The sequence below is a fragment of the Populus trichocarpa genome, chromosome 19, assembly GCF_000002775.5.
Source record: "Populus trichocarpa isolate Nisqually-1 chromosome 19, P.trichocarpa_v4.1, whole genome shotgun sequence".
NCBI lineage: Eukaryota > Viridiplantae > Streptophyta > Magnoliopsida > Malpighiales > Salicaceae > Populus > Populus trichocarpa.
Window position 1 is genome coordinate 6,099,251 of NC_037303.2, and position 15,017 is coordinate 6,114,267.

The window sequence follows — 15,017 nt, forward strand, 5'->3', positions numbered from 1 at the left end:
TCTTATGGATTTGTTTTTATCAAATCTAGTACCTATTCTTTTAATTGCTACTTATTTTATTTAAAATAGTTTATATTTTTTTTTAATTTCAACCTCTTTGGGTTTTCTTCCTATCAAATTTGATCCTTGATTTTTTTATTTCTATTTGTTTACCTTTAATTTTTTTTAATTTGATTTTTTTACGATTTCATCATTCAATATTAAATTTGTCAGCGGTTGAGCTTTTTTATTGAACCTAGGTCTAGAGCTAATAGGTTGTGAGTTTGAGGTATTAATCCGGGATTCGAAGGTTCACCTGGGTTTGCTTTGTTTTTTTCTTTTCTTTTTTTAACATCATTTTTTTGTATCATCATCTAATATTTTGTTTTTCTATTTCTATGGGATTTTTTAGACGTTTTGAGAGTAACACACTTGTCTTAGTTTTTTTTTTCTTTGTCAGATCTAGATTTTTTAAAAGGATTTTTTTTAATTAGATGAAATTAATTTATTTCACCTTTCAACATTAAATTGGTTTATTATCGCCACAGGTTTTTTTGGTTTGTGTTAGATCTTGCTTTTATAAAAAGGAAACCTTTTTTAATTAAATTAAATTAAATTAAATTATCTCATCTTTAAACATAAATTTGTTGGATATTGAGCTTATTTGCGGATCCCGTATATGAAATTTAACGAGTTGTGGCTTTGAGAAATTCACTTAGGTTTAGAAAGCTCACCTGAATATGCTTGGTTATTTGTTCCTCTCCTTTTAAGTTCATTTTCTTCAGATTCATCCTCAAAAGTTTTCTTGCTTCTTCACCCCCGCCCCGCGCTTCCTATAAGATTTTTCATTTGTTTTGAAAAAAACACAGTGACTTGGAGCTTTTTTTTTCCGATCTTTGTTAAATTTAGTTTTTTTTACAAGAACTTTTGCTTATGAATTAGATTAAATCAATTAATTGAATATAAATATCAAATACTTGTTTTATGGTATTTTGTTCATTTTTTGGGTCATCATTCTAGTAAGTTTTTCAATTATCTGAATTATAGATGTTTCTTGCTTTATATTGCATGAATATCTTTATTACATTGTAAGAAAAATATTTGCAACATAAAACTAAAAATGAAAAATAAAGATTAGCCTGCCTCGCAGCATAGGGCTGCCATCTGTCGTGGGAAACTAAAGTATGGAGTGATTAGGGTGTGGCTAACATACACAAACAGTTATCCATTTCAATAGCAACACATACTCCATGAATTGATAAAATAATAATAATAATAATAAATAAATAAATAAATGATCGAAGCGCAAATTCAACTATAAAAGTAGTGTCGAGTTTTGAATGCCAGATCTCTATATTTGGGAGCTTTAATATATTAGTTACAAAAAAGAGATGAAATTGAACGCGAGGAAAAAGCTATATGCTCATCAATTTGAAATCATAGAACGTAAATCTTCCTTGTGAACATAAATCTTCCTGTAGAAATGGACTGGTAACTAAATTCAAGATGCCAACTCCATCACCATCCTCATCTTCTTCACTGATCCGTAATATATCAGCAATGGAAATCTGGTTTTGACAGAGAGAAAAACTCAGTGAAACTGACCTTCTAATTGGTTGGATCGGATCATTTGCTTCCATAATACTTTCAAGATCTTGATTAACTGGAGTCCTGGGTGTAGATCATCACTACCCTCTTGCCCAACACTCCCTTCTAAATCTTGAATCACTAAAACAGCATCACTGGTCCTTTGTTGGTATTGAAGTGTTGAAGCATTAGAGCTTGGCAGATTTTCTTGGACCGGCACAGCTGGTGGTGCTTGAGCACTAGGCAAAACATTAGCGGGATCAGCAATATTGGCACGGCATAGAGGACAACTTGCATGAGATTTGAGCCATGTATCAATGCAAAGGAGATGAAATGCATGGCTGCACTTTGGCAAACGCCTTAAGCTCTCGTTTTCTTGAAATTCACCAAGACAGACTGAGCAATCTGTGCCTTCAACGAAACCATCACCTTTCTTGTACTTGCAAATTGTGATAGACTTTAAAACTGCCTCATCTAGTCCACCTGGGATACCTTGCGATGCTTCATTTCCCATCTGATCTTGATTGTCATTCAATTCAGTGGTATCATTGCCATGACCTCGCCGACTACAGTACTTGGAAACGAGAGTGTGGTAAGTTACCAAGATGAAAGCACTTGCCAGGATGCCGATAAATGCTATAGTAAGAGGGGATAAATCAGTATTAGAAGCATCATCACCGAGTGACAAAGGAGGCGGAGGAGGGAAAATGATGTAACACCATTGTGGACAATAGACGCTACAAATTCCTTGTGAACAATCTTTATAGGTGCTATATGGTGACCAAGGATTTTGGTTGTCAGCAGTAGAACCCATTTTTATTTTCTTTAATCTTGATACACCTCTAAATCTGCAACAGTGTTTGGATGCTATGCTTTCATCAGAATGTTTCTGCTATATCACTTAAAAAAGAGAAAGAAACGAGGGGGAGGAAGGAGAAAGCAAGTGGTGTTAGAAAAAGCGAGCAGCAAATGGAGGGTTAAGAAGGGATGGTAAGCAAAGTAACAGGAGATGGGAAGTTGATGTCTCTCTCTCCCCCGAGTCCTCATCTCTCTCTCATTGTACTTTATGAGTTTATTCTCTCTTCCTTTAATTTTGTTTTTTGTTTTTTTTGGCTTGCTTTTAGTAATGTTGTTTTTTTAAGAGTGTATTTTAATTAAAATAGTTTTTATTTTTTTATATTAATATGTTAAAACCATAAAAAAAAACAATTTAATATTTTTTTAATGGCAGTTTTAGAAAAGAGAAAAACAAAGACACATGGGCAAGCTTAATTGGTTGGTAAAGCATAGGTGAAGTGGGACTCTAATCTGCATTTCCACATATGCAAATGGACCGCTAGTATCATGCCACGTATGGCAAGGAGATTAATCACATTATTTGGTCATCTGCACTTAATTTTGGGCATGGAGACCCTCACTCTTTTTCCAGTTCGGTGTCACATTTGGTGCCCTCATAAATACAGAGTGTATTCGTTAATGTTGACGCGTAAATTGGACGAGAAGAAGCATGTGCGGCCCTAAATTGGAAGACTATAGGGACCAAAATTGCAAGTCAAGATTTTAGAAGGTGGTTATAGCAAATATTGAAACTCGGAGGACTAGGGGTATAAATAGGACCTTTTGGGAAAGAGATGCAAGGGAATGTGTGAATAGTGGCCAATGATTATTCTGTGGACTTTATATGAATTTGGAAGTCTTTGCCTCGGAGATGTAAATATGCTATGAAAGCATAACATATAAGCTTTTGTGTGTATCAGACAAGTTAAAGCTTCGTTCAATGTGTTAACGAGATGGATTTGACCATCAACATAGGCAGCCCTTGAAATTCCCTTTTTAAAATATCTTTGGTCGCATTCCTGATACTAAATGCTGGAGATTTTATAGGTTGTAATTGTATAGTTTAGATTTAATTTGTTGAATTAAATATATAAAGTATGATAGCTAAATTAAATTACATCCAAGTTTATGAATCAAAGTCAAGTATTTAAACTTGCAATTGAATTAAAATAATTTCCCAGCAAGTGATAATACTGAGTTTTTTCTAATAATAATAATAATATTTTAGTTGTTTGGGGGTTAGAATTTTTAGGCTGTCATCCAATAATGATCCGATCTATCCAATCCTATCCTGACACATCATTCTATGTATTTTTTTAGATTTCTAATGATACACAAACTTTTCATGCATATAATTTTTTCCATGCATACACAAGTTTTTCTATGTAGAATATGCATCATTTTCTGCATCAATGACATTATTCATCACCAACATTTCCATCAACCAATAACACGCACGACACAACAACCATGACTTGATATAATAACCAATAACCATCATGGCTAGCTAATGGCAACACATCAATTTCTCCACCAATAATACATTCTTTTTCTCTATAAAGAAATTTCAAGACCTCGGTGTATAAATATACCTAGTTAAGGGGGGAAATGAGGATCACTTCCTTAGCCAGAGCTCTACTTAGCCATTGAAAACTAGGTTTGACAACATACACTTACATTCTAGGCTATAAAAGCCAATCAAAATTGATCATGTCTTATGAGAATCAACAAGCAACATCACGAGACCAATTGTATGTTTTGATTAGGCTAATTACAAGGGCAACATTCAAAAGGATAAAAAAGACATTCAATGGAATAATTCAAGACATTTAGGCGGAATAGGATTCGAGAATCCCTTTTAAGGTGGCGTCAAACATGAAGTTGAGTTCAGAAGAGGATCAAGCCTTAATCAATATGATCCAAGCAAGAGATGAGGTTGATGAACATGTATTAGAGCTTGACTATATAATTTTATGTTAATGGTCATAACTTTCAATCCGACTGTTGGGTCGGACTGAAATTTTTCTAAAAGATTTTAAAGGCCCTGTTTTGTATAGGGTTAAAATGGCATAATGATCAGAAATTAGAAAGGTCTTCCGATAAGGCCTAAAAGTTACCATATGAATTGAGCTTTATTTAGTAATAATTTGGCATTTTTATTTTATTTTAAAAGTACTCTTAAACTAGTTTATATTTGACTTTTAATTTCAACTCAATATTCTAGTAGAGTTTATTTTGTTGAACTATAAATATTTTCTTTGGTTTGTAAGTTTGGGCAATTTATTGATTTTTGGAAATAATATTGGAGATTATTTTTCTTGCTCTTGGTTCTTTATTGAATTATTCAAAATTATCAAAGATTCCTTCTTTATGGTGTCATAATCTTTATAACTTCAATTCTTGGTTTGTTATAATCAATCGATCGGGATATTCATCCAAGAACTACATTTTTTTTGGTTCAAATAATCACTGGGTCCAGTTTTTTTCAACTTGATTTTAGCTTTCATATGTTGTGTTCAATTCTTGATTATGGGTTCTAAGGTTTTTATCTTCCATGTTTGCATCATTTGGTATCAGCTTGGCACTAAAATCATGTTTTATCTATCTATCCATCTTTAAATTTAGTTCTTTTCGTGTTCTGAGTCTTGTTTTTCATTGTTAGGTTTAATTTCTCTCAAAATTATCAAATCCTAGTTTTCTTGATTTCGGCTTTATTCTATCTCCTAGTTTTCTTTGTGTTCTTGATTCAGCTTTACCCTAATTTCTAGTGTTTTTAAATTTAGTTTTTATCCTGATTTTCTAGTTTTGGGTTTCATTGATTAAAAAAAAAGAAGTTATTTATCAAACTAGTATTCTACCAATAAATATATATATGTTATTTGGTTTTTATTGAAATTATTAAAAAAAGAAAAAGAAAGAAATCACAAATCATAGTTGATTGAAATCGATTTGTTGTTGGGATTATTGAATTGAGATTGGTTTGAATTGAAATAGCCAAATTGATTTTAGTTTAATTGAATCTATATTGATTTTTAGTTTTTAAGTTATTTTCAATTGGAAATTGGTTTGTTTGCTTTGATTCTAAATTGAATTTGGGTTGTTGTTGAATTCAGGTTTTGGTATTAATTTGAGTTTGTTTATTGAGTTATCATTTTTTATAGTTTCTTATCATTTTTTTAATTATTATCATTATGTCTTTTTGAATCCATTGGTTGAATGCTATAATCTAAATTTTCTTACTGATTTTGTTTAGCTCATTAAACAACTGAAGAGTTGAGCTAATAATGGTAAAAAGTAAAAAAATATGAGAATATTATTGTGAAAAGCCAAATTACAAGTGAAACATTTTTTTTTTTGTTTCACATTTTCTTTAAAATATTTGTGTTTTAAAGGCAAATCATCACCTAAAAAGGAAGAGGAAGAAAAATTTCTTTATTTCATAGGCAATCCAACAATAATTTGAAAGGATAAATGCATTGTTTGGCAAGGTAAATAATTAAATGGATAAACATGATGTCATGATTGTTAGTTTGCATAAGGAGCCATCCCAAAGAGTTCCTAATGCCAAAAGAATGGAAAGATGTGTTATCATACTGATAAGAATGGGGATAATTATTTGAATGAACTTGCTCAAGCTTTATTCGGCCAATGAGGTAGAATTCAGTAACATGGTACATTTAGTGATAATAGATTTTGGCATCATGGGGATTTCGGCCATAGAGTATTTAGGAGAGATATTGGGTTTCATGATGGTTTGGATAGAAATTTAAAAGTATTAAAATTAAGATTCTTGGTTTCCAATGGAGGAATAATGGAATGATCCAGAAACTTACTTGTAGTGAGAAAAAAAAATTGAAGTTGATTTTTTATTGTCATAACTATTCGTATAAGAAAAAGGTAAAATCAGTTGTGATTGAATTTACTGATTATGTTATTATTTAGTGGGATCAACTTGTTTTAAGTAAGAGAAGGAATCATGAGGGGCATTTTAATAATTGAGATGAGATAAAGGCAATCATGAGGAGGAGATTTGTTTATAGTCACTATTAGGATTTGTATCAAAAATTGTAAAGCTTAACTTAATGTTCTAAAAATATAAAGGACTGACACGATCAAAGAGTTTGATGTCTTCTCCCAAGTGCAGGAGTGTCGAAGTAATAAATAACCCAGCAAGACCGGGATCGAACCACAAGGAGGTTAACTATAATAATAATAATAATAATAATAATAATAATAATAATAATAATGAGTTAAAGAGAATTTTGAGATGTGAGATTAATATGAGGATTAAACAATGATAAAAACAAATGTCAAGGTTAGAGGATCCACTAATGGTATTTCAAATAAGTATAATATAAACTCTTTTTATTACTCAACTAGAAACCACACACAAAGGAGGTTCCAATCGGATGATTTGTTATTAATAGCTCATTATAAATTATTAACATGATCATATTAGTTATCTTATTTAAGTAACCACCAATACTTTTAAATATTATCAGGAATTCATGATGCTAACTTATTTTAACAACAAATTAAGTTCCTTTCATAGCACAGGTGTCGGTTATACCATACAGTTGGCTATGAAAGATCAAACATTTATTGTACCAAGTGTTATACAACACAAATCTAGATTAACCATTTAACAAGTAAGGTATTAAGAATTAATAAGATAAAAATGATAAGACATGTTAATAGCAAACTTTCTTGGATGTAAGCATTGAAGTCCATATTGAGTTTATATTATACATATCCTAACACCATTAATGAAACCTTTTCACCTTGACATATTAAACTTAGCTAAACATTATGAAGAAGAGAAACATAAATAAACAAGATGAGAGCATAATTATATAAGTATAGTAAAGGAAATGAAAGACATAAACAAAATATTAATGAAACTATAACATGAAATAAAACTAGAACATTAAAACTACAAAGAAAGAAAGCAAGTAAGGAAATGATCTTGATCTGAAAACCAAGATGTCTAAATGCATGGCAAATGCCTCCTTTTATAGGCTAAAATTCGGAGCTATTGATTTGATTACTAATTGTTGAGTGGGTGGCCACCTTTTGACATGGTAACAATCCTTATCTTCTTGTCTGCAGAAAACACATTGCTAACATCCGAATTTGAGCAGATAGTCTTCATGAAAGTTCTGGGAAATTGTCTCAGCTTTCCAACAAAACATAAATCGGTGCATTTGGACTTCTAGAACTCGAGATATGAGCTGAACACTAAATAGTATCTGGGCTGCAGGATAGATTCCGACTTCTCTGTTGTTCCTAAAAGTTGAACTTGAAAACGGTCATTTTGAATCTTGGATTCTTCATGAAAGTTTTAGGCCTATGTCTTAGCTTTCCATACATATAAACCAGACCTAAATCTAAGTTCTACAGCTCTAGTTATGATCTAATAACCGAATGGTGTTCCAGTTTGGACTGAACCAGCATTTCTTTTCTAAGCTTAGCCCTCTCTTTGTCTTCTCAATTTCAGTAGTTAAACTCATCAATCAATTCTTTGATTTATATGACAGGCCTGCATTTAAGATGAACATTTACTATAAATTAAAGATATCTTATATTATTAGACATGTTATTATAAAACATGCTCTAGTTAAGGAGATATTGATACTTCAAGTGCAAAATGATGATATAAAACCTTGATAAAAATGCACTTTTAAGTACTATTCAAGGACTACCATAAAAAGATGAAGGTGATTATGATTGGGTGAATATAAAGGAGGAAAAATAAGCTACCATGACTAGATTATTGAATGGTTTGAACTATGAGATAACAAATGTTATAAAGTTACAACATTATGCAGAGTTAAAAGACATTGTGTATATGGCTACAAATATGAAACAACAACTTAAGAGAAAGGATTATTCATGGTAAGTTTAAAATCTCAGTTTTTTTTAATCATAAAGGCTGAATTAGAAGAATGATGGGGATGCCCAAACTAAGCCAAATATAAGTAGTAAAACTACGATAACTAATGTAAAAAAAGAAGTCTCCATTGATATTCTAGGTAAATCTGATTCTCAATCACCTCGTAATCATGATATCAAATATTTCAGTTGTTTAGGAATAAGTCACATAACTTCTCAATATCTAAATAAAATAGTTATGATATTGTGTAACTATAGGGATGTGGAAACCAAAAGTGACAATGATGATTAGAAGATGTTATCACTTGAGAATGCTTGTGATTACGAGGTAAAGTATTCGATTGAGGGTGAGTCACTCATTGTTAAAAGTGTATTAAATGTTTAAGTCAAATAGGATGATTTAGAGCAACAAAAAAGGAATATTTTCCATATGAAATGTCACATCACTAATAAAGTATGTAGTATAATTATAAATGGTGAAAGTTGTGCTATTGTAGTTAGTATTTACACTTATTGAGAAGTTGAATTTCAAGATTACAACATATCATAGTTCTTGTAAGCTTTAGTGGTTGAATAAATATGGGGGAAAGGAAGGTGAATAAACATGTTTTAGTTTATTTTTTCAATTAAGAGATATAATGATAAGGTGTTTTGTGATGTTGTTCATATGGATGCGTGTCACATACTATTGGGTAGGTTGTGGGAGTTTGATAGGTGATAGGAAGTTTATCCTTGATGGGTTCTAGAATAGGTATTCATTTATAAAAGTAGAAATTTCATCACCCTTGTACTGTTAACCCCAAAACATGTGTATGAAGAACAATACAAATTAAAAAGAGAGTAAATTTGAGAGGAGAGAAAAGGAAAAAGTGGCTTAGAGGAGTGGAAAAAAAAGAGGAGGCTAAGGGGAGAGGAAAAAAAGAGAGGGGCTATATGAGAAGAAATGAAAAGAGAGTTTAGAGGAAACAATAAAGTGGCAAATGAGTTTTTATACAAAAGAAAGTGAGGTCAAAAGTGTTTTTTTATACTAACTAGATTATGTTTATACTTTTGTATAAAAAGGCATGTTTTAATACTAATAATATTGATTATTATATTCTTAGTATTGTCATTTATTTATTGTAGGAATTTATGGATGTGTTTCGTGAAGATTTTTCTAGTGGTTTGTTACCAATAAGAAGAATAACACATAATTGATCTCATATCTAGAATTGTGATTCCTAACCATCTAGCTTATACAAGTAATCCTAAAGAGACAAAAGAGCTTCAAGGGCAAGTTAAGGAGTTGATGGTAAAGTATAGACTTCCAATTTCTAGGCTAGATGACATATTAGATGAATTACATGGTTCTTGTGTTTTTACGAAGATTGATTTAAAAAGTGAACATTATCATATTAGAATGAAAAAAAGGTGATGAATAGAAAACTGCTTTTAAAACTAAGTATAATTTGTATTATTGGTTAGTTATGTTGTTGTGTTGTATTAATACACCAAGCATATTTATTAGATTGATAAATTATGTATTGCATGTATTTATAGACATATTTATTGTATTTTATTTTAATGATACCTTGGTATACAATGAAAGCTTAGATGAGCGTATTAATCATTTGCGTTGTGTGCTTGATGTTTTGAGAAATGAAAAATTATATGTCAACTTAAAGAAGCATACATTTTGCATGGATAAAGTTGTTTTTCTTGGCTACGTTAGAGAAAAAAGATATAGAAATGGTGAAGCAACTCCATAAAAGTGTTTGATATAAAATAAAAATAAAAAATGAACAATATGCATCTAAAGCTAACAAAGGGTGTAATGTTATATTTGAACCTAGTGATTGGGTTTACGTGCATATAAGAAAGAAAATATTTCCACCCCATATGCGATCTAAGTTGCAGTTTAGAGGGAACAATCCATTTAAAATTCTTGAATGGGTTAAAAATGATGCATATAAGTTAGATCTTTTAGGTGAGTATAATGTTAATGCTATATTCAATGTTTTTTTTTAAATCTTTTTCTTTTTATGTAGGTAATTGACACGATCAAAGAGTTGATGTCTTATCCTAAGTGCAGGAGTGTCGAAGTAATAAATAACCCGGCAAGACCAGGGTCGAACCACAGGGAGGTGAACTATATAGAATTATAAATAAAAAAAAAGATTTGAAGAGAGCTTTGAGATGTGATAATGATGTAAGGATTTAAACAAAGATAAAACAATTGTCAAGGTTAGAGGATCCACTAATAGTATTTCAAATAAGTATAGTATAAACTCTTTTTTATTACTTAACTGGAAACCACACACAAAGAAGGTTCCAATCAGATTATAAATTGTTAACATGATTACATTAGTTATCTTATTTGAATAATGCTAATACTTGTAAATGTTGTCAGGTATTCATGATGTTAATTTATGTTAACAATAAATCAATTTCCTTTCATAACACAGGTGTCGGTTATACCATACAGTTGGTTATGAAATGATCAAGTATTTGTTGTACAAAGGGTTATACAACATAAATCTAGATTAACCATTTAACAAGTAAAGTATTAAGAATGAATAAGATAACAAATACAAAACATGTTAGTATCAAACATTAAAGTCCATATTGAGTTTACACTATACTTATTCTTACACCATTAGTGTAACCTTTTCACATTGACATAATAAACTTAGCTAAACATAATAAAGAAGAGAAACATAAATAAACAACATAAGTATAGTAAAGGAAATGAAAAGCATAAACAAGAGATTAAGGAAAATATAACATGAAACAAGATTTAAACATTACAAAAATATAAAGAAATAAATAAAGAGCATGATCTTGATCTGAAAACTAAGATGCCTAAATGTATGGCAAATGCCTCCTTTTATAGGCCAAAATTCGAAACTATTGATTTGATGACTAATTGTTGAGTGGGTGACCACCTCTTGACTTGGTAACTATCCTTATCTTCTTGTCTGCAGAAAACGCATTGCTAACATCATAATTTGAATAGATAGTCATCATGAAAGCTCTTGGGAATTGTCTTAGCTTTCCAACAAAACAAGAATAAGGTCATTTGGACTTCTAGAACTCGATATATGGGCTAAACACTGAACAGTGTCTGGGCCGCAAGACAAATTCCGACTTCTCTATTGTTGCTATAATTGAAACTTGAAAACGGTCCTTTTGAATCCTGGACTCATCATTAACATTTTAGGCATATGTCTTAACTTTCTATCCATATAAACCAGACCTAAATCCAAGTTCTACAGCTCCAGTTATGATCCAATAACTGAATGGTGTTCCAATTTGAATTCAATCAACATCTCTTTTCTAAGCTTAGCCCTCTCTTGATCTTCTCAATTTCAGTAGTTAAACTCATCAATCAATCCTTTGATTTATGTGATAGGCCTGGATTTAAAATGAACATTTACCATAAATTAAAGGTATCTTATATTATCAGACTTGTTATTATAAAACATGCTCTAGTTAAAGAGATATTGATACTTCAAGTGCAAAATGATGATATAAATCCTTGATAAAAATGCACTTTTAAATACTAATCACACCTCCAACCAGCTTATTACTAGTCTCTAGTAATCAAAGCGTTAAAATAGAAAAACAATTTGCAAGTTCCACAAAGCAAGACATTCATCATTCAACTTCCATTAATCTATCCAAATAAACAAACTCTCATTAAATTTATATATTTGCTTCATACTGTTGAAACAAGGTATTAATAAACCTTCTTTTTATATGCTCAATGTATGAAAACATGGATGATGGGGCTTTTATTGGAAGAAAACAATATTATGTTCTAATATTTTTCTAAGGTTAACTTCATTGGGTTGAGATTATTATCTTTTTTTTCTTTTTTTTTTAAATATATATACATATAACTTAAAACACAATACATCTTTAACCCATGTAATGAGCTCTCGGCTAATGACTCCCAGACCAGTTGGTCTTAAAGCATTAGGTGTTGAGACACCCCTACGAGCTTAGTAACTCGGGTTGCAGATACTGATACGTAGATAGTTCAATGTTTGATTCCCTTAAGCTTTTTTTCTTAACTCATGTAACAAGCATTGTGCCAATAGCTCCCATGTCAGTTGACTTTAGGGTATTAGGTGTTAAAACACCCCTTCGAGCTTAATTGCTTAGGTTAGGGAGACTACGAAACAAAACTTATCTACATTTTTATTATCATCAATATTTTGTTTTTGTTTTTTTTATGTCAACTACTACCCTTTAGTGCTAAAAACTCATGACCAAAAGATTGATGTCTTCTCTCAAGTGCAAGAGTGTCGAAGTAATAAATAACCCGGCAAGACCGGGGTCGAACCCCAGGGACGTTAACTATAATAATAATAAGAATAATAATAAGCTAAAGAGAATTTTGAGAAGTGAGATTAATGTGAGGATTAAACAATGATAAAAACAAATGTCAAGGTTAGAGGATCCACTAATGATATTTCAAATAAGTATAATATAAACTCTTTTTATTACTCAACTGGAAACCACACACAAAAGAGGTTTCAATTGGATGATTTGTCATTAATAGCTCATTATAAATTATTAACATGATCATATTAGTTATCTTATTTTAGTAACACCATACTTTTAAATATTGTCAGGAATTCATGATGCTAACTTATGTTAACAACAAATCAAGGTCCTTTCATAGCACAGGTGTCAGTTATAGCACACAGTTGGCTATGAAGGATCAAGCATTTATTGTACCATGTGTTATACAACACAAATCTAGATTAACCATTTAACAAGTAAGGTATTAAGAATTAATAAGATAAAAATAATAAGACATGTTAATAGCAAACTTTCTTGGATGTAAGTTGAAGTCCATATTGAGTTTATATTATACATATCTTAACACCATTAGTGAAACCTTTTCACATTGACATATTAAACTTAGCTAAACATTATAAAGAAGAGAAACATAAATAAATAAGATGAGAACATAATTATATAAGTATATTAAAGGAAATGAAAGGCATAAACAAGATATTAATGAAATTATAACATGAAATAAAACTAGAACATTAAAACCACAAAGAAAGAAAGCAAGGAAATGATCTTGATTTGAAAATCAAGATGCCTAAATGCATGGCAAATGCCTCCTTTTATAGGCTAAAATTTGAAACTATTGATTTGATGACTAATTGTTGAGTGGGTGGCCACCTCTTGACTTGGTAACCATCCTTATCTTCTTGTCTGCAGAAAACATCATTGCTAACATCAGAATTTGAATAGATAGTCTTCATGAAAGTTTTAGGGAATTGTCTCAACTTTCCAAAAAAACAAGAATGAGGTTATTTGGACTTCTAGAACTCGAGATATGGGCTGAACACTGAACAGTGTCTGAGCTGCAGAATAGATTCTGACTTCTCTATTGTTGCTACAATTTGAACTTGAAAATGGTCCTTTTGAATCTTGGACTCTTCATTAAAGTTTTAGGCCTATGTCTTAACTTTCTATCCATATAAACCAGACCTAAATCCAAGTTCTGCAGCTCCAAGTATGATCTAATAACTGAATGGTGTTCCAATTTGAATTCAACCAGCATCTCTTTTCTAAGCTTAGCCTTCTCTTTGTTTTCTCAATTTCAGTTGTTAAACTCATCAATCAATCCTTTGATTTATATAATTCTCAATTTATTTTATTAAATGTATGCATCAAATTATGAATCCACGATTAAAATTATTCTTGCTGCTAGAAAACGCATTAACAACACTTATATATTTTTTTCATATTTTTTTTTATATGACTCACAGCAAATCACAAACAATTATCTAGTAAAAGACCACGGGAGGGCAAACAATTGAAATCGAAATGGACTTTCTCATTTTATCATTGGTAAAGAAAATGATGGGATTGAATTAAATGTGATAGGGAGACTTAAGTCTCTTATGTCAATGTGGAATGATGAAAATGAGAAGGTTAGTATAAACTTAAGTCTTCTTGTCATTAAAGTTACACCGTTACACATTGACACAAGAATGGACCTTCATTGGTTAATGTTAACAAAGAATTTAATGTGATATTAATTTTTAGCCCTCCCTTGGTCTTAATTGAAATCGGAATGGACCTCTCTTGTGTCAATGCTGCAATGTACAGAGGAGGTCCCTTCACAATGGGATCCATTCACCCGTAAATACAAGATACAGTAGAAGGACAACCTTTCAATGTAAGTTTGGTGTGCTTTGAGTTGTTTTATGTTTAACAATTTATGAACAAATAATATTTCATTAAATTTATTAATTTTCAAGTTCATAAACATTGAGGTTGCCCGAATAATAACATTGACATTTAAATCATCGATGGAAATTCCTTTATTTCAATGAAGTCATGTTTCCAAATATCCTGAAAGGAAACCGCATATTGATGCATGGTTTTCAAGATTTAATATTAGTATTAACTTAAAATTTTTACTATTTATTATGTTAATTTGTTTACTTTATAGAAATTATTGAAAATTTTATTTTTATAAATTTTTACTACAATGCTAAATCTGAGTGGGATAGAGCAAATGATAATGTTGCGATCAGGATTTGGAAGAATCACGCTGCAACTAGGTAACATCGAAATCAGGATATTTTTTTTTCAAATATTAAAATTTCATTTGTCATTTACTCATAGATAATATGTTTGTATCATATAGGTTGCATGATTTTTGGTATAAGGCGCAAAAGAAATCTAAAACATATGCCAAAGAAAGCACT

General features: G+C 30.8%; 1 protein-coding gene across 1 annotated transcript; it reads right to left on the reverse strand.

Moving 5' to 3' along the window:
* Positions 1-1,313: 1,313 nt before the first annotated feature.
* On the reverse strand, positions 1,314-2,520 carry LOC7491089 (RING-H2 finger protein ATL52). Its single transcript, XM_024590831.2, is given in 2 exon segments — positions 1,314-1,658; positions 1,661-2,520. Coding segments are annotated over 2 exon segments (984 nt in total). The 5' UTR covers positions 2,381-2,520; the 3' UTR covers positions 1,314-1,394.
* Between the last annotated feature and the right edge of the window lie 12,497 nt (positions 2,521-15,017).